Genomic DNA, 24204 nt, shown 5'->3' with positions numbered 1-24204 from the left:
AGAGTCCTGATGAGAGTGTAAATGAGAGGTTAGTCACCCTGCTATTGGCACCAGTGGACGGTTACCAGTGAACTTCGACTGTTCGCCGTTCGCATTTAATGCAAGCTTTTTTGTCAAAAGGTCATGTTCAGATTTAACATTAAAGTCAATGGCCGCCAGCTTTAGCAGTTAATAGCAAAGCCCCGTAAGTGCTAGAAACATCAAATAACATAGGGTATGTTAAGGAGGACAATGGGAACAAGAGGATTTTTTTTTTTTAAAGGACCTTGTCGTTTTTTAAAATTCGATTTTAAAGTTACAATACGAAAAAATTATATATTTAAATGTGGTTAAATGACAGATAATGTATCAACCTATCGGTAGTGTAAATTTACATATGTAAAATAAAGAGCAGTGAATTTCATGACGGGGTTTCTAGCTGGTCAGTACGTAGTGCGTAATGACCACCTGGAACTCCACGGAAGTGGAAGCTTTGGCCAGGGATTGCTATACAGCCACAATATGGCTATATAGGGATCCCTGGAAACTTGACCTATTTTTTGGATCATTACATTTTTTTTTGTTCAGAGTGTGGCATATTATAAAGAAAAAAAATATGTGGTGTCCCCCCTCCCGAGCCTTTTTAACCCATTTGTCCCCCATGCAGGCTGGGATGGCCAGAATGCGGAGTTGTGGCCGCGTGGGGCTTCGCACCCTGAGCTATATCAGCCCGCATGGTCCATTGTATGGGGCCTGCTGTGCGGTGTTCTGCATAATTCTGGTTTCCGAATGCAGGATCCCGAATTCAAACACCAACAGCTGCTGCTGACTGTTGTGAGCTCAGGCTTTTGTTTGTATTGTTAGCAAGCCCTACTACTAACCGGCCCTTCCTCTGATACAGGAGACTATACAAGGCACTATTGTTTTATGACCCTTTGTGAGATGGGCCCACAGGCTGTAAAGGGCAAAACAGGAGAGGCAAGGGAAGGGGGTGTGAACATTGGGTGGCATCAGAGTTTCACTGAGGGGCCCATTTAACTGTAATTACGCCACTGCTGCTGATGAGCTTTGGGGATTTTTAAAAAGTCAGAGAGGGTTCACTGGAAGCTTCTCCATGTTTAGGTATTCAGGTAACTGCAAGAAAGTCTTTTATTTCTACAACCCGATGGGTACACCCACTTGGAGCAGATAGAATCACTATGACTTGGTTGGGGCAGTTGCTCCTTTGTTACTTTCAACAGTGCAGCTGTGAGCTTGAAGCACACAGAAATTTATTGGCAGAGGAATGGTAGGTTAGTCAACAAAGATAATGAAAGTTGATTATTGATTAATGTTGTTGGTTTGTGGTTAGGCATCGATAAAGTGAGTTATTGTTTCAAAATAGGGTAGAGAGAATACCCGTAGCTTTATAATTAAGAGTCAGATAAAACAAATGACAAGAGGAAAGATATTAAAACCACCATTGAAAACAACATTGCATAACCAAGGGCTAGACATTTCAGACAGGTAAAAATCAAGGTAAAAGGTGGAGTGTCTAGGTTAAATTTAAGCATTGGAGGGGGTTGTGAGTCACAGAGTTAGGTTAGAAGAAAGGGGAAAGGCAGAGTAAAGTTGACCACAAGATTAGATTTAGGAGAAAGTGAAAAGATGGAATAAAGTTAAAGGATACCTGAGGTGACATGTGACATGAGATAGACATGGGTATGTACAGTGCCTAGCACAAAAATAACTATGCTGTGTTCCTTTTTTTCTTTCTCTGCCTGAAAGAGTTAAATATCAGGTACAGTATGTAAGTGGCTGACTCAGTCCTGACTCAGACAGGAAGTGACTACAGTGTGACCCTCACTGATAAGAAATTCCAACTCTAAAACACTTTCCTAGCAGAAAATGGCTTCTGAGAGCAGGAAAGAGATAAAAGGGTCAATAGTTCATAAATTTTAGCTATGGCATACTTCAATGAATGTGTCATTGTGCAAAAACAATTTAAAGAGAGTCTGAAGCGAGAATAAATCTCGCTTCAGACCTCATAGATAGCAGGGGCATGTGTGCCCCTGCTAAAACGCCGCTATCCATCGGCTTAACGGGGGTCCCATACCCCCCAAATCCCCGGGGGATCTCTTCCACATTGAGACAGGGCTAACCGCCGCAGCCCTGCCTCACGCGCGTCTATCAGACGCGTATCTCCACCTCTCCCCCGCCCCTCTCAGTCTTCCTTCACTGAGAGGGGCGGGGGAGAGGCGGCGATGCGCATCTGATAGACGCGCTGAGAGGCAGGGCTGCAGCCGTTAGCCCTGCCTCCAGGAAGAGCAAAATTTACGACCAAGTTGGTCGTTGATTTTGCAGGGGGGGGAGGTTGGGGGTGAAGGGACCCCCGTTTAGCTGCGGGATAGCAGCGTTTTAGCAGGGGCACACATGCCCATTTAAAAAAGAAACAGTTAAAACTTAAAAAGTAGATTTAAACATAAAATAAAACTGTGGAATATCTTAAAAAGTCATTTTTAGGAGAAGGAAGATAGATACAATTGTTTATTTCATTAGTTTAATTTTGCCTCGGGTGTCAGTGTTAGGGCTGTTGGAGGAGGGTTTAAGTTAGTTTGAAGCATAGGAAAGGAGTTAGTTGGGTTAGGCACAGGTCAGAAGATGAATTTAGGAATAGAGTATGTGGGGTTGGGTTACAACATATCATGCAAGGGTAAATAAAGATATCTGTTTTGCACTGGTTAACTCAATTTAATGCACCCTGTTAAATGACAACTTTAAGTAGAGGGATATGAATGCTGCCATATTTATATCCTTTTAAACAATGCTAGTTGCCTGGCAGCCCTGCTGGTCTATTTGGCTGCATTCCTGTCTGAATAACACCAGAAACAAGCATGCAGCTAGTCTTGCCAGATCTGACAATAATGTCAGAAACCCCTGAATTGGTGCAGGTTTGTTCAGGGTCTATGGCTAAAAGTATTAGAGGCAGAGGAGCAGCATCACTGCTAGAAAACTGGTATTGTTTAAAAGGAAATAAATACGGCAGCCTCCATTTCCCTCTCATTACAGTTGCCCTTTAAATGGCAGCAATATATTGGTGCAGAATTAATACCGATGCACTAACCAGGATCAGCCATCAGATGCAAACGCCATACCTTAATACAAAGGAACTGTGCAATAACAAATATGTTTTGGGCCATCAATATTGACTTGGCATTCTGTTTATGTTCTAGAGTGCATGAGAGAAGAAGCATTACGCATCACAGAGAAGGAAGAAAAATCTTCAGGGAAACCACCAGTTACACCTGAAGGATGTGGATTCATACAGCTACTTTGGCGTCTACTTTTCTACTGTCCTGTCATCACCGCACGTCACCTGGAACGTAAAAGTATTCAGTTTATATTTGTGCACTTCAGTGCTTGGCAGTATGCAGGTAGTGATCGTCTATGGGCGGGACTTGTCACAACCCTCTGTGATCAAATGCGACGTCACTTTGGAATTCTGCCACTTAGTTTATTCAATGTCCTGGGCTCGACTCCCAAAAGAAACCTCGAAGAAAATGTCAAAGAATGGATGTTTAAAAGGACTTTTTGTATCATTCTTGTGGTAGTCATCATATTACTCATTATTGGTCTCCTTCTCTTGGTTGTTCCAATAAGTCACAAAACCCACGGAGGTGAAGAAAAGGTCACTACTGTTTTTGGCAGTCTCGCTACAGTTGTGGCTGGTTCCACCATAGCCCTGACATTGTTTAAATTATGTAAGAGTGTTTTAATTAGTCAAAAGCAGAAAATTGAACGCTTGGTCAACAGCGAGAAATTCAGTTCCCAAATGGGCTTTATGAATGAGGTTAAAAAAGAGGTAGAACTGATATCTCAAATGGTTCAAACTATGGAAATTTTTCAGAAGCAAAAAATCAGAGTGGTCCTGCAGATCACCAGTTTAGAGCTTTGTGCACCAGACAAAGTGGTTGGGGTAATGGATGCTATGAACACTTTGCTCTCTGACCAGAGAGCTCCATTCATATTGATACTAGTCGTGGATCCAAGCATTATTGTCACTTGCTTGGAGAATGCAGGCTCCCTAAAAGGCATGGCAGACAATGGCTACTTGTTCCTGAACCGTACTGTTACCCTGCCGTTCTCTGTTCCAGCACTTGGTAAGAAAACTAAGTTACAACTTTTAAAAAAGGCAGTACAGAAGACTGAGGATCTTATTGACTGGCCCTGCCGGAATGATGCAAATCGCGGTACCAAGACAGGTATTGCTGAGTCCATGAAACTGCTGAGAGAAGAGCTCTCAGATGATGATGAGCCAGAGGTAAGGACTCCAGCATATCAACCTGCATACCACATTCAGGATACATTTTTTGCCCTGTACAATGAACGAGAAGTCCTCCATGAATACATTCCTGATAGCATATGCCAAATGAAACGAATTGTCAATGCGATTCCAGTTATGGTCCACTTGATGATGCTGAGCAAAATACCGTGGAACAACATATCCTCAAGGGCTGTGGCTGCTTGGGTTGTCCTCTGCAATCAGTGGCCCTGTAGGCTTAGTTGGATACTTCAATGTCTGGAAGATGAAGAACAGCAGGGATCCAAAGAAGGGTTTAGCAACTGCCTCCTCTGGGATGTCTTTAAAGAGAACAGCAAGGAGTTGTATTCTTTAAAAGCGTCTCTGAAAAACCCCTTGGACATGGATGGAGATCCAGAGATTTTTCAGAAGTTCCTCTCTAAAGATTTTCCTTTCACAGTAGAAGAATCCAGAAGACTGATGAAGTGCACCATTAACCTGGACTTTTCTATAAAGAACAAAATGGGGCTTCTCCGTGGAATCAATAACCTTCAAAATGACTGGAAAAGCGCTGAGAATGCTGTTTGCGAAACCGAGAAGCCAGTAGATAACATCAATAAGGATGAGACACAAGCAGAAGTTATAATTTTAGAAAAACACTGTGAGCTGAACATAGATGCAGAGGAAAACCAAGATGACAGAACTGTTCAGTGGAAAAAAGCCAACTGGTTTAGAGCAGAAATCTGTGAAGACCTGGAAACAGATTCCATGATCGAAATGCAGGAAATAGTGTCTGCTTGCGAGAATGAAGGACATCAATGCTATGTGGTTGAATTGCAGGAAAATGCATCTTCTTGCAAGAATAAAGGACATCAATGCTATGTGGGCGAAATGCAGGAAAAAGCGTCTGCTTGTGACAATGAAGTCCATCAATGTTATGTGGGCGAAATGCAGGAAAAAGCGTCTGCTTGTGACAACGAAGTACATCAATGCTATGTGTGCGAAATGCAGGAAAAAGCGTCTGCTTGTGAGAATGAAGGACATCAATGCTATGTGGTTGAAGTGCAGGAAAATGCATCTTCTTGCAAGAATGAAGGACATCAATGCTATGTGGGCGAAATGCAGGAAAAAGCGTCTGCTTGTGACAATGAAGTACATCAATGCTATGTGGGCGAAATGCAGGAAAAAGCGGCTGCTTGTGACAACGAAGTACATCAATGCTATGTGGGCGAAATGCAGGAAAAAGCGTCTGCTTGTGACAATGAAGTACATCAATGCTATGTGGGTGAAATGCAGGAAAAAGCGTCTGCTTGGCAGTATGAAGGACATCAATACTATGTGGGCGAAACGCAGGAAAAAGCATCTGCTTGTAAGAAGGGAGGACATCAATGCTATGTGGCTGAAGTGCAGGAAGAAGTGTCTGCTTGTGAGAATGAAGGACATCAATGCTATGTGGGCGAAATGCAGGAAAAAGTGCCTGCTTGTGACAGCGAAGGACACCAATGTTGTGTGGTGGCTCAATTAATAAAGACTCCAAAAGGAAGCATAGTAGAAGCTGATTGTGAGGAAAGCAATGCTGTACATAACATAGGCGCAAATGATTGTAATATAGAGGACACAAACAGGGAGTTTAAAACAAATATGGGAATAGAGGACACTGAATGTACCATGTTTCAGATTCAGGAGAAGTGTGTACTGGAGTGTATAGAGGACTACAAACCAGAGACACCATCTAGAGAGTTGGAAGTGGTTTCAAAGAGGGATGTAGAATCCACACGTGAAGCAGAAAGTGAGATTTAAGATCTTAAAATCTCTGTGTGTAGCAAAAGTTAATGGTCTTCTGTTAAAGAAACTAGATACATGCAGCATGGACAAACTTCTGAAGACAACTAGTGGCATAACTACAAGTCATGGGGCCCCCCAGCAAGACTTTGATGGGGCCCCCTAACATTCACTCCCCTTCTCTTGCCTCCTCTTGGTGCCCTTCACGGCATTGGGGCCTTTATTACAAGGGCTATAAAACAGTATCATTATCGTCACACCCATAACAAGTGTAGTCACAAAAACACTTGACCTGGAGGATGGTCCTCTGTATCAGAGGAAGGGAAGGTTAGTAGTTGGGGTCCCTACAGATCTGGGCCCCCCTGCTATTCCCCAATAGTTACCACTCTGCACACAACAGATGCTGCTGCAGAATGAGGGGACAGTTGCACATGAATGAGGGGGCTGCTGAATGTAGAAAAGAGCGGCTCCTGCACAAATTTTGGGGGGAGGAGGCTGCAAATGAATAGGAATTCTGAGCATGGAGGTTCGCACATGGAACAGAATACCTGCATATGGAGGAGGATGGCTGTGGTCAGGGCCGGATTTGTACTCTTTACTGCCCAAGGCCACTGTCGCCCTTCAGTATAGGTAGCGAGATGACCCTTCCCACTCCCTCCAATATAAGTAGCCTATTGACCCTTCCCTGTAGTATAGGCAACAAGATGACCCTCCCCCCCCACCTCTAGTATAGGTAGCCAAATAACCCTTTCCCCTCCCCTCCTCCAGTTTAAATAGCCTCTTCCCTCTAGTATTAGAAGCCAGATGACCCTCCCCCACTTCCGTATAGATAGCCTGGTGAGTGACCCCCCCCCCTCGACCTCTAGTATAGGTAGCCAAGTGACCTTTCCCCCCAGTATAGCCTGCTGCCCAACCGCCCTTGATCCTGTGGTGCCCTAGGCCATAGGTTCTCAACGTGTGGTACGCGTACCCCAGGGGGTACTTATTATGGTCCCAGGGGGTACTCTGGCTTGATATACTTAACCAAGAATAACAAATTTACAGTTTTAGAAAATTATACATCTTATTTAAAAACACCAAATTAGTATTTTAGCTAATTAAAAGCAATAGTAAATGCTTGGAAATTGTTTAGAACCAATGATCATGTACTACAATTAAATATATATTTGTCAAGGGGTACTTGTGCTAATGATTACTATGCTAGGGGGTACTTGGGTTTTAAAAGGGGTACATACCAATAAGATGTTGAGAAACACTGCCCTAGGCCATGGCCTATGTTGCTTTGGTTTAAATCTGGCCCTGGCTGTGGTACATGAAGAAGGGGGCTTTCTGCACATGGAAGTAGGGTTTTTTTCACATGGGGGAATGTACATGGAACACAAGAGTTATACATTGTGGTGTGGTAACAATAGATGTCGAGGTAGTCACCGCACTGGGCCCCCGGCTCATCTAAAGTCCTCCTTCAGCTGATGTATTAGTTCTTCTTTGTTTGTTATCACCTGTGCTTAGAATTGTGTTAATCATCATTGTTCTTCACCCCTGCTTACACCCCAGTCACTCTGCCACACAGTGACTGTCCTGCGGCATAGCTAGAGACTATAAGGCCCCATAGCAACATTTTAATTGGGCCATAAGTTCTAGGCACTCTTGTGCAATGCCACTTGCCCCTACCCTATGGATATGAGATGACTGGGCAATTTCCATTTCCATTCAATGTACACTGTGTATAGGCCATAAGCACTGAGACAAGTCAGAGGGTGGAGAAACAAAGGAGAGTTAATAGTGAGCACGTCAAGTACCAACTGGCCCCCCTCTGCTCCTAGGCCCCATAGCAGTTGCAAGGGCTGCCATGGCTATTGCTATGCTATATATATATTTATATATATATATATATATATATATATATATATATATATAGGGTTTCAGTTTAAAATTCGTAATGGGAGCCATGGTTTTGTAAGCACACCAATGATTACCGCTATATAGGCAAAGCCCTGCACATAAGACACCTGCACAGCAACCTGCTACAAGTTTGGTGTATGGAGAAAGGGTGTAGCTGCACGTGGAGGGGAAAGAGGTATAAAAAAACATAGGACCACATTTTGAAAGCTTTCTTAAACCTACTTTTGGTAATATTTCAAAACAGAAGATGAAAAATGATCTCCTAGGAGAAAATTTAGGAGAAAATGCGATTTGGACCAGGCCCCCTGTATCTTCTGCTTATTTCGCCACAAGAGAAATAATAGAGTGATATTAATGAAGTGTGAAAGCTTAGGAGACAAAAGTGAACTGAATAAAGGTCCTAAGTATGTTCAGAGTCTGTAGTGGGGTTAAGCAATCAAGACCGACACAAGGCTAATTTAACAAAACTACAGTGAGGAAATGTAAAAAGCTGAGATAGCAGTATACAGTCGAGTCAAGCAAAAAACTGCGCTGGAAATTTGGCGCCGCCATAAGCCGTTATTTGAATTACAGCTATAGCAGCACTCACTCAGTCTGCAATTTGGGCGCCGTCAAAAGATGGAGCCCAAATTACGACAAAAACAGCGTACTTCAGCAACCAGCAATAGCTGGAAGCCAAACTACATCTTTCCCCAGTGTCCATGGCGGCCTGGAGGGGGAATAGTAATGAATGCGGCCGGGACTTTTACAGGAGCAGGGTGAGATGTTTTTCGGCTTTACCCTGCACCCAAATTGCCCCGGAGCCTTATTTACATGTATGCGCATTATTACAGCCATAAGATTTCTTGGCCCATATGCAATGCACTTTTTCTCCTGAGTTTTCTTCTAGGAGATCATTTTTCATTTTCTCTTTAAAATAACTTTTCAGCACTCTGCAATTGAAAAAGTACCAAAAAGAAGGTATAAAAGTTCTACCAAAACTATTTTGAGTATTTTCTTTCTTGCTGGGGGTTTAAGGCTTCTTGCACACAGGGATGTTACAGGCGCACGTTAGTGCAGCCTGTAACGCTCCCCCAACGCACAGCAATGTAACACAAGTGGGCTGTTCACACTGCCCACGTTGCATTGTAACGCAGCAAAGTGCTGCATGCTGTGCGTTCTACGCGGCTAAGCCACGTTAGACTGTTTGCACATGCTCAGTCATGTTGGGGAGGAGGGGAGAGCGGCCGGGCACATGGCTAATTAATATTCACTGCACTCAGTGACGTGCAGTGTTTACTTCCTGGAGCGGCCGCTCTGTGCGGCGATTGGCCGGGCGGGACCATGTGATGCCGTATGCGTCCAAGAGTACGCATCACGGCATCACGGACGCCAGAGTGAGCTGCACAACGTGGCTCACTCCGACGTCCACACCAGAGAGCACCAGGCGTTGCGTTAGGGGCACGTTATGTGGCCTATAACGTCCCCTAAACGCAACGTCCTGGTGTGTAACTAGCCTAAAAGGTATTTTACTGACAAGTTGTGGAATATCACCTAGGAGAAAACCCAGGAGAAAAAGTAAATTGCATATGGGCTCTAATCTTTTTGTTGTCGAAGAATTTAGTGGTCTGCAATGCCCAATTGTGAAGACACAGAAGCATGGAAAATGTGTAAATCCAACGAACAGATCCATCTCAGCTACTGTGTCCTACAATTATAAAATACTGGTAACTGGCCATAGCAATAAAGTTGCATAACAGTATGGTACAATAGCATATCGGATAACAGAAGCTCTGATGCATATTTCCAATACAGCCTATCAAAGGCCAGGCATGACATTTTTGCCTACACACTTACTTTTAGCTCCTTAGTGAGATATCATGTTGTATTTATGCATTTTTTGATGACGTAATTTATTTTCTTCTGTGTAATATATAATAAAATACACCTTTTCATAAACAGTTTGTATACTTTTCTTATTGTTCTTTGCGTTGTTTATATGGTCACATCAATTACTTAAAGTGGACCTGAGCTCCAAACTTCTCACTGCTCTAAAAGATACACAACAGCATAATAACCTTTAAATAAAAAAAACACGTATTTGTTACAGCTGATACACATTCTAAAATAAATCTGCAGTTTCTACTTCCTGTTTCATGAAAGCAGACATATTGTTTACAGCCTGTGCTTTCAAATGGGCTTATCTGCCATAGGCCGTCATGTGACACAGGGGAGGATCAAATTACAACTTGTGTTTAAACACAAATGAGGGGGAATTACACTAAGCTAAACTCTCTAAATACACACAAGGTGCATTTCTCTACATTTTCCTTCTCTCCTGTGCAAGATTTCAGGTCCACTTTAAAGCAAACCTGAACTGAAAATAAATGTATGAGATAATTCATTGTATGTGTAGTACTAATGATAAACAGAACTTTCCCAGAGTCTCAGAATCTTATTTTCAATTTAACCTCCCTGGCGATATGATTATTTCCGGATTTTAGGGTCTAAAAGTGGTGCAATGGTTTAGCACACTTTCAGACCCTAAAATCCAGAAATACTCATATTGCACAGAGATCTGTGGCAGCCCAGCATTTACTCACCTTCCTAGGATTCAGTGCTGCAATGCTCCCTCTGTTCTCCGGGTGGCGCTGTAACCCTGTAGTGAGATTGCCGTCTATCGTCATTTTGCCAAACCCCGATATTACCAGAGGTATGCAGAGCCTCCGAGGACCGGAAGGAGAATGGCTACTGACGTCTGGAATCCGGGGTTGGTGAGTTAAAACGCCTGCTGTGCACTATACTCTGCATAGACCTCCCGGCAGCTGCCACAAGTCAGGCTTGGAGTTACCACCCCCAGCCGCAGTTTTATGCCCCAAGCGTGACTCGGGGTTATCGCCAGGGAGGTTAAGGGCTGCAGTTCTAATGTGAAGTGTAAACAGCAGCCATGTCAGTGTGACATAATCTAGTTCATTCAGCTCCAACACAGAGAGAAAGAATTACCATTTTATCCTGTTATCAGGAATGTGGTTTAGCAAGCTATACATGTTTTGGCTTCCAAATACATTACAGGAGAGCAGCTGCTGCATTCAACTGCAGTTTGACTACCTCATTTGCATATATAAAAGGGCTGTGTTATTAACCCTCGTCACAAAAGAAAGAGAGTGTGAACACAGACAAAGTCTAAGTAGGATAGGTATTATTTGTCTCTCTTCTTTATCTCTTCATGTTACATGTCAATCCAGGTGCACCTTAAAACAGATCGGTTGACTTGGGAATTGCAGCTTGGGATCCCGACCCCAATCTCCCGTATAACGTATTGATTAGAGGACAGTGCTCAAAGGGAAATTTCAGTTAGGTTTTAAAATTACCATTAATATAAATACGCACTACTGTATATTAGCCTATTTGCACTATAAAGTTCTTAAAAAGGAAAAAAAGAAAACAATTTCCAAAACTCACAGTATTCTACTTGAAAGGGAATCTGAAGTGAAAATAAACTTATGATATAATTAATTGTAGGAGTAGTACTGCTAAGAAATAAAACACTAGCAGCACAGATATGAGTCTGATATTGTTTCCAGTACAGGAAACGTTAAAGCCCCCTGCAATTCCGCATGCGATCAATCGAAATTTGATTGGATCAAATTCGATTGGATCGATTAAATCCGACATGTCCGATGCAATTTGATCGGTAGTGTGGTCGATTTTGCAATGATAACTATTCAAAATCGAGCACACTACTGATCGAATCGCGATCAAATCCGGATCGGACATGTCGGATTTAATCAATCCAATCTAATTCGATCCAATCGAGTTCGATCGATCGCATGCGGAATTGCATGGTGTAGAGGGGGTTTAGGAAAACTTCAGTTGTTATCTATGCAAAAGAGCTTCTCTGACAGCACTGTGTTTTAAAGCTCTTATCTCAACTGTCTCTCATTGTTGGTTTATGGTTTTCCTGCAGAGGAAAGTTGAAAAGGTAATTAGCTCTGCTCTGTGAAATAATTTAACATGCTGAGCGTAATGTGTAAACTGCACAGAGAATGATGCAATGTTATAAAAAAAAAAAAAAAAAAAGCTATATAACTGAAAATAAAAAATATGAGACTATTTTCTTTGCGACTAATGTTCTATTAATTATCCGTACCACACATAGGCCTCAATTCACTAAGCTTATCTCCTGTCTTTAATAACGTTTCTAGAGTTATCACCATGGCGATAAGGCATGTAGTATTCAGGAAACATTTTACCTCAGGCAAACCTAAAGTTAACTCTTCTGTCTTTAACCACGTGCCGACCGCCCACAGCCCATGGGCGGCGGCAAAGTGGATGCCTTAAGGACCGCAATACGCCTTAGGGCGTTGCGTCCTTTGCCTATGCCGGGGGAGCGATCGCGTCATTGATGACGCGCGCTTCCCCCGGCAACTGGCTCCGCCCACCCGCCGTAACATCCCGCCGGCCATACGGAAGCGCCGGCGGGATGTTAACCCCGCGATCGCCGCTACAAAGTGTATAATACACTTTGTAATGTATACAAAGTGTATTATACAGGCTGCCTCCTGCCCTGGTGGTCCCAGTGTCCGAGGGACCACCAGGGCAGGCTGCAGCCACCCTAGTCTGCACCCAAACACACTGATCTGCCCCCCCCGCCCACTGATCGCCCACAGCACCCCTCAGACCCCCCCCTGCCCACCCCCCAGACCCCTGTTTGCACCCAATCACCCCCCTAATAACCCATCAATCACTCCCTGTCACTATTGTTATAATTTAAGTAGGCCTCAGTTACTTGGCCTGAGTTTTAGGTAAAAGGCTTGACCGCAGTGTATGCCTTTAAAATAGATAGAGGGTTGGTGATGCAGGCAGAGGCATCTCAGGGTCTGCGTGTAGCAGAAGATACACGCAGATACTGAGAACATGTTCCTAACAGAAGGCCATCGGCCACTCTGACCTCAACAGGAACAGAAAACATTGGCTATGTTTACTAAACATTTCACATTCCTGCATCTGGGTCAAGTGCCTCATTGATTATTAATCGAGTAGGCGGGTATGATGACACCACGAGTGGGTCCACCAATAGACTGATATAGGAGGTGGCGAAGATGATGTCATATTTAACTCTTTCCTAGTCGGTATTAAAGGGGGTGCGAGCGATGGGAACTCACTTCTGCTTCTTCCCTCTGCACTAGCTCGCAAGGCCGACTGGGACCTCTAAGCATGTTATTCCTTACTGTAATCTGATATAATGTATGCTGTACATATGTAGTTTAGTGTAACGTAGTTAGGAAGAAGGTACCTGATAGACTTCAAGAGGGAGTCTAATCAAGCAGCTATAACGCAACATGGAAGTCTGCTTTGCCAGGAGATGAATGTATCTATCTGTATTCCTGTTTCCTGAATAAATAACGTAAGAAGCCTGAGAAAGTCTATATCCTGTTTGCTGTGTGGAGAGTCAAGTGATCTCACAGTCTGTGAGACGATGGTGTCGAAGCAAGGTGATAAGAACAGTTTATAACAATTGGTGCCGTGAAACCCTTCCCTGCCTAGCAAAACAGGCAGACGGAGCCGGGGGCCGAGGTAGTTTTCAAGATATTCCACAGCAGAACAAGCGGAATAGACGGACACGGACTGTGAAGCTTATCAAGCTGATACTGATAAGTGGGTGTGTGGGAGCCGAGCACACGCGGGCTGCAATTCGAGGGAACCAGCGGCGAAACTCGTGGATGTTAAACTTAGACTGAAAGTGCACATCAGTCCTAGCCAAACCGGATCGCAGGTGACTGGAAGGCTCCGAGGCCGGCTGGCAGCTGCCGATGGAGATCGATCCGCTGAGCCAGTGTGGGTACACAGAGGTGGCGCTCAGTAGTTCCAGGGATCCACATCAAGTTTCGTGAAAATGTTGCCAAAAGCTGGTCGAATTGCCAGGCGTACGAAGTCCTCTGCTCAGGCAAGTATAGCGTTTCGTTTATTTGGTTTTGTAGCAATGTTTGTGGTCTGTTATATATGTTAACAGTCTGCATGATGTGTTTTTTTCTACAGCTGTGTGTTATCTTTCTGTGTTATGCTAAAGTGTGGGCAGCGGATATAGTTTCGTTTTCTCTCTGGGCAGTTCTGGGCTGGGAGGGATGCCAGCGATGTTTGTTTTTCTCTCGTGCTCTCTCACGCAGATGGTGGATAGTGGGGAGGGCAGTTAGGGGGAGGAATGGAGGGAACATAGTTGGGATAACGAGAGCAGCCCAGAATAGTGGGGATACTGGTTCAAGTCAAGGCTATTAGTTCGTTAGTGCTACGTGATGCTTCTGTAATCTCAGCATGATTCAGTGTCATGGGTTTTATTGGTTTTTTTTCTGGCGGATCGCAGAGCGTAGGTTTAGTGGGAAGGGGGGCCAATACAGTGCATCATCCCACCCCCCTCTCTACAGATTGGGGGAAGCACGGTTGAGGTTTGTGTCCGCGGATATCTGTTAACAGCTGGAATGATTTGTTAAGTTTGTCACTCCGCATTCCAGGCAAAGGTTTATGATATGAGTAAAGGTCGGTGTAGTTGTGGAGAATTCCTTCTGTTCAGGATGTTTTGTTTCAGCCGTCATAAGATCGGAGTTCTGTGGGAAGCTTTTGAGTGCACGGGGTTGGGTGCATGTTTTTTTTTCCTCCATCTACATGTCCAAGATGATTTGCGTTTTTTCTGGGAAGAAGATAGGAAATTTCACACACTGCGGTGTCTGTTTTGCAGGTATACGAGAAAAATATATATGCTGAAATGTTTAGTGTGCATATGCCTTGTATGTTCTAACTGGTTTTTTTTCCTGATGTGTAGAGGGTTAAGCGGTTGCTACGGGAGATTGATAGCAGCCATCTTGGCTGGCAGTCCAGGACTCAAAATGGCGGCAGTGGAGAGAGCCCGCCCCCGAGAGTCATGGCCCCCACACGTCATGGCAGGGGGGAGGAGGGGCTGGGGGATCCACGTCACGTCAGGCTGTGCTCGCGGCTCCGGGCAGAGCAGCTGAAAGGGAGGGGGGTAGAAATACAGAGACATTCTCCTGTGTGTCTCGGTTCTCACAGTATTTCCCCAGAGCTTTTCCCTGGGTCCATGGAAAGGAATGCCAGAATAGGAAGTGTTTCCCAGCTAGGTGCAGGGAATCACGTAGCAGTACTGATCAGAAATGGGTCTGTACTGTGTTGCTTATGGGAGTATTCCTGTGAGTGGGGCACCTTAATGGGTGGTGCAGCATGAGTTCCCAATAGGAAAGGGGGGACAGTGCATCAAGGGGGTGCCGGAGGTGGAAAAAAGGGAGTTGACCAATCCGGGTTTCCGGTAACGTTTTTTTTCCGGTTTTTGTCGTGGACAGGGCCAGAGCTTGACTGAGAGGTCTATGCTGGGCTGGGGCTGTTTTTTTGTGCGGTTTTTTTTTTCTCGTCCACTGATTGGTCAAATATGTTTTTTTCCAGCTCCTATCAATTGTAGCACAAAGAACAAGGACTGACAACAGTTCATGGGGCAATTATACAGATGATAAAATTGCCGTTTACAGAGTGACAGTGTATCAGTACGCTGTTTGCCATGTGACTACCTACCAAGTGGGCATTCAGGGATCTGCATACAGGCATGTGACGCTGGTATGCTTAGCCCTGCACCCTGTGTAGTTTAAGTGTAAAGTGCTCCTTCCTACAGGGAGGCAGCCAGTTTTTGGTAGTTTAGGTGGTGGCACGGCAAACATTGATCAGAGGGTACAACACACAGAACTTCTAGCAGAGCTGGTATCGCAATGAAGTTCTAGATAAGTTAATGCGACCATGAGTAAGTGCATTGCAGGCTCACCTGCAAAGCAGCATCAGGTGTGGCATCCGTAATCTGTGCATGCGACGGCCGCGCATGGACAGATAAGGGGGGATGTGGAGTGAGCTGCAATGGGGTGAGAGCTTCCAAAGGGGAAGCGAGCTTCCAAAGGTGAAGTCCGCGGGAGCATATTTTAAACAGGTGAGTACTGAGGATAGTACTGAGGTAGGGGGGTGAAGTTTAACTCCAATCTACCAATAAGAGTAAACAGAGTTCATGAGAACCATAAAGCAACGAGATCAATGACGGTATATATTGATCAATTTAAAGTGTACAGAGTACAAGCCGAAGGGCGAATCCCAAATCATTAATAAGAATTGATTTGTTTGTATTTCGATTTCAGGTGTTTGGCAATATGGGCTCGAGACAGCTGCAGTGCTGGCAGCAAAGATGGAGATGTCAGTCGGATACGCGAAAGGTTCCAGATGCCAATCTAAGCTTGGAGAACAGCGAGATTCCTGAGATTGGAAAGAGACTAAAACACGAGATTCCTGAGAGTGGAAAGAGACTAAAACACGAGATTCCTGAAATGGGAAAGAGACTAAAAACCGAGGTTCCTGAGATCGGAAAACGTCTAAAAAAACTGTCTGAGCAAAGCATAGTGCAAATTGCCAATGTTTTTCTTTCCCAAGGTGGTGCTTTTATAATGAGGAGTACCGTGCTGATGGTGATCCTAGGTTGCCATTTCGTCCTAGGAGAACGAAGAGAGGACATTCTCATGTATAATAAGGGGTTAATGAGAATGCAAGGCCCAAGCATGTTAATGTTGGGTGACAAAGGTACTGATCCTTTCACACCTCCCTCCGCTTGGCACAGATGGACCATGCAGGGACGGAGGAAAAGAGCACTTGTGCCAGGAGAAAGCAAATTTCATGGCACAAGGTGGGTGAAAGGTCTGAAGGGTCAAGTGTGCGGGCAGTGGGAATTTAATGGCAGTATAAATCTGCTATTGAATGCCACACTCCCAGAATCGATGCACCGATCCAAAGGTTTGTTAAAAGGTACATTGCAGTACAATGGGTACATGCAAAAGGTGGAGTGTGTGATTCAGGGGTACCTTGTCTTGGTTATGCAGAGTGAGATGGTTCCAGATTGGAGAGGAACGAACAAGAGGCGTCAATTCTCTTACCAGAGAGACGCAGGGGACAACATCACACTCTGGAGCTACCAACAGAGAGTGCCTCTGAAACAACTATACACACGTAAAGGCTGGAAAGCCAAGGGTGGGTGGTTCTTGAAACAAGAAGTAAAAATCGAGATCAAGCCACATTTCCAGGTGACAAAGAGGGTGGGGAGAGCGGTCCCGGGGGAGGGAAAGCCCACACAGGGAACCCTATTCACCCCACACGGGTCACAACAGGGGACGATATTACACAGTCCATATGCAGCAGCTTATCCTCATGATAGTTGGGTAAGTGAAGAGGTACTCTTAATTGAAAGATTGCAGAGAGTACAGTCTTCCCAACCTCAGGTACATATTGTGCCTCAGGATGTAAGGGGGGAAGTGGTCCAATCAGGACAGCTGGGGACATATTTTGTCAGCGAGAGATTGGACAAGGGGAGGTATATTAATTTTTCTGGAGAAGGATCTTTTGCATGGCAGCTTCGAGATGTTTGGGTGAACAAATGGAAACGGTGCAACATTCCTTTAGGCACCGCCACTTCCTTAGTTCCCACCTCAACCCGTGTCTTACACCAGGACCTGAGAGGTCAACCTTTTTTGGTGCTAGACAGGGAGGTGAAACAAGTAGAGTTGTCCTCATGTGGGCAATTCTTGCAGAAGTACCTGCGTTGGCCGGGGCAAGTCAAATTTAGTGAAGATGCCTGCAGGCTCAATAACGCAGAGTGCGAGGCTACCATTCAAAAGATCCACCCTGAAGCCCAACCGATAGTTCCGGTGGCTGAAGGAAAGGTTTGGTTTTTTAACATAAATGATACATTCAAGGTATATTCTCATAATTGTTCCGATAAGGGGGCGTTTCCAAGGGGAACATATTGTGTGAGTGGAGATCCCATATGGATCCTGTCATCCAGGTTGGATGACGTTGTTTCTCAAATTGTTAAGAGAACTCTAAAGGTCAAAGTTCACGGGTAGTTCCCGTCCTGAAAGAGAACACGACATGGGACAAAGGGGAACAGGTTTTGATCCAAGACGACCACATTTTGTTACAAAGGTTAAACAAACAGTACACTAAGTTAGAGGTAAGAGTTCACCATGATACAGGTGATCTTAACGAGGTAGAACACAAACATGAGCAGGTGAGTTCCAGTCTGCCCTGGTGGACAAAGGTTCCGGTGATGTTCCAGGGACACTCGGACGGGGCATCTGCAGTTCCAAAGTTCTTTCTGCACCCACTGGTCGTCTGGATGGGGATGACAACTTTAGGCATCGTTATCCAGGTGAGGTTGCGGGTTAAAATTACGTAAAATAAATTAACCGGTCCAGAGATTGGTGCCTCATAAACAATCTCCGGAACCAATAGTTTAAATCAAGGGATATACAGGGTTACGTGTATAGGTTTAGTAGTACCTAGGAGCTGATTGTATAAAGGCGCTCTTTTAGAAGGCACCTGGCACTGCTCCGTTTTGTAACAACCAAACGAGTTTCACTTTTCTGTGGTCATGCAAGTTTGTGAGTGATACGCAAGTGACGCAAATGCTGAGCATGTGGTATTGAGGGACTTAGAAGTAGGGCTTCCCCAGAGAGCCTGGTTACAGGAAGACCAAGAGGTCTTGCTCTCTCTCTTCCAGGGGTAACCGCCTAGAGCAGAGAAGTTGTGTGAGCACGAACATCGAAAAGTGAAACATACAAGAAAGAAACCAGGTACTGGGAGGTTCAGACGCTGGGATCTGCGGGTCAAGCCGTTTTAGGGGGGATTGTTATAATTTAAGTAGGCCTCAGTTACTTGGCCTGAGTTTTAGGTAAAAGGCTTGACCGCAGTGTATGCCTTTAAAATAGATAGAGGGTTGGTGATGCAGGCAGAGGCATCTCAGGGTCTGCGTGTAGCAGAAGATACACGCAGATACTGAGAACATGTTCCTAACAGAAGGCCATCGGCCACTCTGACCTCAACAGGAACAGAAAACATTGGCTATGTTTACTAAACATTTCACATTCCTGCATCTGGGTCAAGTGCCTCATTGATTATTAATCGAGTAGGCGGGTATGATGACACCACGAGTGGGTCCACCAATAGACTGATATAGGAGGTGGCGAAGATGATGTCATATTTAACTCTTTCCTAGTCGGTATTAAAGGGGGTGCGAGCGATGGGAACTCACTTCTGCTTCTTCCCTCTGCACTAGCTCGCAAGGCCGACTGGGACCTCTAAGCATGTTATTCCTTACTGTAATCTGATATAATGTATGCTGTACATATGTAGTTTAGTGTAACGTAGTTAGGAAGAAGGTACCTGATAGACTTCAAGAGGGAGTCTAATCAAGCAGCTATAACGCAACATGGAAGTCTGCTTTGCCAGGAGATGAATGTATCTATCTGTATTCCTGTTTCCTGAATAAATAACGTAAGAAGCCTGAGAAAGTCTATATCCTGTTTGCTGTGTGGAGAGTCAAGTGATCTCACAGTCTGTGAGACGATGGTGTCGAAGCAAGGTGATAAGAACAGTTTATAACAACTATCTGTCAACGCTATTTTTTTTTATCCCCCCCTGCCCCCTCCTGATCACCCCCCCCCACCCCTCAGATTCTCCCCAAGACCCCCCCAGACCCCCCCCCCCCCCTGTGTACTGTATGCATCTATCCCCCCTGATAACCTGTCAATCACCTGTCAATCACCCATCAATCACCCCCTGTCACTGCCACCCAACAATCAGCCCCTAACCTGCCCCTTGCGGGCAATCTGATCACCCACCCACACCAATAGATCGCCCGCAGATCCGACATCAGATCACCTCCCAAATCCATTGTTTACATCTATTCTCTCCTCTAAACACCCACTAATTACCCATCAATCACCCCCTATCACCACCTGTCACTGTTACCTATCAGATCAGACCCTAATCTGTCCCTTGCGGGCACCCAATCACCCGCCCACACGCTCAGATTGCCCTCAGACCCCCCCCCCCCCTTATCAATTCGCCATGCATTAATTACATCTGTTCTTCCCTGTAATAACCCACTGATCACCTGTCAATCACCTGCCAATCACCTATCACCCATCAATCACCCCCTGTCACTGCCACCCATCAATCAGCCCCTAACCTGCCCCTTGCGGGCAATCTGATCACCCACCCACACCAATAGATCGCCCGCAGATCCGACATCAGATCACCTCCCAAATCCATTGTTTACATCTATTCTCTCCTCTAAACACCCACTAATTACCCATCAATCACCCCCTATCACCACCTGTCACTGTTACCTATCAGATCAGACCCTAATCTGCCCCTTGCGGGCACCCAATCACCCTCCCACACGCTCAGATTGCCCTCAGACCCCCCCCCCTTATCAATTCGCCAGTGCATTAATTACATCTGTTCTTCCCTGTAATAACCCACTGATCACCTGTCAATCACCTGCCAATCACCTATCACCCATCAATCACCCCCTGTCACTGCCACCCATCAATCAGCCCCTAACCTGCCCCTTGCGGGCAATCTGATCACCCACCCACACCAATAGATCGCCCGCAGATCCGACATCAGATCACCTCCCAAATCCATTGTTTACATCTATTCTCTCCTCTAAACTCCCACTAATTACCCATCAATCACCCCCTATCACCACCTGTCACTTTTACCTATCAGATCAGACCCTAATCTGCCCCTTGCGGGCACCCAATCACCCGCCAACACGCTCAGATTGCCCTCTGACCCCCCCTTATCAATTCACCAGTGCATCAATTACATCTGTTCTTCCCTGTAATAACCCACTGATCACCTGTCAATCACCTGCCAATCACCTATCACCCATCAATCACCCCCTGTCACCCCCTGTCACTGCCACCCATCAATCAGCCCCTGTCACTGCCACCCATCCACACCATCCGATCGCCTGCAGACCCGCAGTCAGATCACCTCCCAAGTGCATTGCATCTGTTCTCTCCTCTAAACACCCACTAATTACCCATCAATCACCCCCTGTCACTGCTACCCATCAGATTAGACCCCCATCTGCCCCTAGGGCATCCAATCACCCGCCCAAACACCCTCAGACCCCAGCCCTGATCACCTCGCCATTGCATTACTTGCATCTATTCCCCCCACTAATCACACCTTGAGACACCCATCAATCACCTCCTGTCACTACCTGTCACCCCCTAGCACACCTACCCATCAGATCAGGCCCTAATTTGCCCTGTGTGGGCTCCTGATCACTCGGCCAAACCCTCAGATCCCCCTCAGACCCCCTTCCGATCACCTCCCCAGTGCATTGAGTGCATCTATTTTCCCCTCTAATCACCCCCTGAGACACCCATCAATCACCTCCTGTCACCCCCCTAGCACTCCTATCCATCAGATCAGGCCCAATACAACCTGTCATCTAAAAGGCCACCCTGCTTATGACCGGTTCCACAAAATTCGGCCCCTCATAGACCACCTGTCATCAAAATTTGCAGATGCTTATACCCCTGAACAGTCATTTTGAGACATTTGGTTTCCAGACTCCTCACGGTTTTGGGCCCGTAAAATGCCAGGGCGGTATAGGAACCCCACAAGTGACCCCATTTTAGAAAAAAGACACCCCAAGGTATTCTGTTAGGTGTATGACGAGTTCATAGAAGATTTTATTTTTTGTCAAAAGTTAGCGGAAATTGATTTTTATTGTTTTTTTTTCACAAAGTGTCATTTTTCACTAACTTGTGACTAAAAGTAAAATCTTCTATGACCTCGCCATACACCTAATGGAATACCTTGGGGTGTCTTCTTTCTAAAATGGGGTCACTTGTGGGGTTCCTATACTGCCCTGGCATTTTAGGGGCCCTAAACCGTGAGGAGTAGTCTAGAAAACAAATGCCTCAAAATGACCTGTGAATAGGACGTTGGGCCCCTTAGCGCACCTAGGCTGCAAAAAAAGTGTCACACGTGGTATCGCCGTACTCAGGAGAAGTAGTATAATGTGTTTTGGGGTGTATTTTTACACATACCCATGCTGGGTGGGAGAAATCTCTCTGTAAATGGACAATTGTGTGTAAAAAAAATCAAACAATTGTCATGTACAGAGATATTTCTACCACCCAGCATGGGTATGTGTAAAAATACACCCCAAAACACCTTATACTTCTTCTCCTGAGTACGGCGGTACCACATGTGTGGCACTTTTTTACACCCTAAGTGCGCTAAGGGGCCCAAAGTCCAATGAGTACCTTTAGGATTTCACAGGTCATTTTGCAACATTTGGTTTCAAGACTACTCCTCACGGTTTAGGGCCCCTAAAATGCCAGGGCAGTATAGGAACCCCACAAATGACCCCATTCTAGAAAGGAGACACCCAAAGGTATTCCATTAGGTGTATGGCGAGGTCATAGAAGATTTTATTTTTTGTCACAAGTTAGCGGAATATGACACTTTGTGAAGAAAAACAATTCAAATCAATTTCCGCTAACTTGTGGCAAAAAATAAAATCTTCTATGAACTCACCATACTCCTAACGGAATACCTTGGAGTGTCTTCTTTGTAAAATGGGGTCATTAGTGGGGTTCCTATACTGCCCTGGCATTTTAGGGGCCCTAAACCGTGAGGAGTAGTCTTGAAACAAAAATGACCTGTGAAATCCTAAAGGTACTCATTGGACTTTGGGCCCTTTAGCGCAGTTAGGGTGCAAAAAAGTGCCACACATGTGGTATTGCCGTACTCGGGAGAAGTAGTATAATGTGTTTTGGGGTGTATTTTTACACATACCCATGCTGGGTGGGAGAAATACTTCTGTAAATGACAATCTTTTGATTTTTTTACACACAATTGTCCATTTACAGAGTTATTTCTCCCACCCAGCATGGGTATGTGTAAAAATACACCCCAAAACACATTGTACTACTTCTCCCAAGTACGGCGATACCACATGTGTGGCACTTTTTTGCACCCTAACTGCGCTAAAGGGCCCAAAGTCCAATGAGTACCTTTAGGATTTCACAGGTCATTTTGCGGAATTTGATTTCCAGACTACTCCTCATGGTTTAGGGCCCCTAAAATGCCAGGGCAGTATAGGAACCCCACAAATGACCCCATTTTAGAAAGAAGACACCCAAAGGTATTCCGTTAGGAGTATGGTGAGTTCATAGAAGTTTTTATTTTTTTGTCACAAGTTAGCGGAAATTGATTTTAATTGTTTTTTTTCACAAAGTGTCATGTTCCGCTAACTTGTGACAAAAAATAAAATCTTCTATGAACTCACCATACTCCTAACGGAATACCTTGGGGTGTCTTTTTTCTAAAATGGGGTCATTTGTGGGGTTCCTATACTGCCCTGGCATTTTAGGGGCCCTAAACCATGAGGAGTAGTCTTGAAACCAAATGTCGCAAAATGACCTGTGAAATCCTAAAGGTACTCATTGGACTTTGGGCCCTTTAGCGCAGTTAGGGTGCAAAAAAGTGCCACACATGTGGTATCGCCGTACTCAGGAGAAGTAGTATAATGTGTTTTGTGGTGTATTTTTACACATACCCATGCTGGGTGGGAGAAATAACTCTGTAAATGGACAATTGTGTGTAAAAAAAAATGAAAACATTGTCATTCACAGAGATATTTCTCCCACCCAGCATGGGTATGTGTAAAAATACACCCCAAAACACATTATAGTACTTCTACTGAGTATGGCAATACCACATGTGTGGCACTTTTTTGCAGCCTAACTGCGCTAAGGGGTCCAAAGTCCAATGAGCACCTTTAGGCTTTACAGGGGTGCTTACAATTTAGCACCCCCCAAAATGCCAGGACAGTGAACACACCCCACAAATGACCCCATTTTGGAAAGTAGACACTTCAAGGTATTCAGAGAGGGGAATGGTGAGTCCGTGGCAGATTTCATTTTTTTTTGTTGCAAGTTAGCAGAAATGGAAACTTTTTTTTTTTTGTCACAAAGTGTCATTTTCCGCTTACTTGTGACAAAAAATAATATCTTCTATGAACTCACTATGCCTCTCAGTGAATACTTTGGGATGTCTTCTTTCCAAAATGGGGTTATTTGGGGGGTATTTATACTATCCTGGAATTCTAGCCCCTCATGAAACATGACAGGGGGTCAGAAAAGTCATAGATGCTTGAAAATGGGAAAATTCACTTTTTGCACCATAGTTTGTAAACGCTATAACTTTTACCCAAACCAATAAATATACACTGAATGGGTTTTTTTTAATCAAAAACATGTTTGTCCACATTTTTCGCGCTGCATGTATACAGAAATTTTACTTTATTTGAAAAATGTCAGCACAGAAAGTTAAAAAAATCATTTTTTTGCCAAAATTCATGTCTTTTTTGATGAATATAA

At 44.7% G+C, this 24204-nt stretch overlaps 1 protein-coding gene across 1 annotated transcript in view; it reads left to right on the top strand.

Annotated features, from left to right (window-relative positions):
• NKPD1 (NTPase KAP family P-loop domain containing 1) overlaps positions 1–6058 on the top strand; it is a 53208-nt gene extending 47150 nt beyond the window's left edge. Inside the window, exon 5 of the mRNA XM_068247879.1 lies at positions 3192–6058. Within this exon, the coding sequence (XP_068103980.1) occupies positions 3192–6058 (2867 nt within the window). The remainder of the gene's footprint in view (positions 1–3191) is intronic.
• The last annotated feature ends 18146 nt before the right edge of the window (positions 6059–24204 follow it).

Source organism: Hyperolius riggenbachi, chromosome 8 (genome assembly GCF_040937935.1).
Source record: "Hyperolius riggenbachi isolate aHypRig1 chromosome 8, aHypRig1.pri, whole genome shotgun sequence".
Taxonomy (NCBI): Eukaryota; Metazoa; Chordata; class Amphibia; order Anura; family Hyperoliidae; genus Hyperolius; species Hyperolius riggenbachi.
Note: the sequence above shows the minus strand (reverse complement) of the source record. Positions and strands in the feature narration are given on the sequence as shown.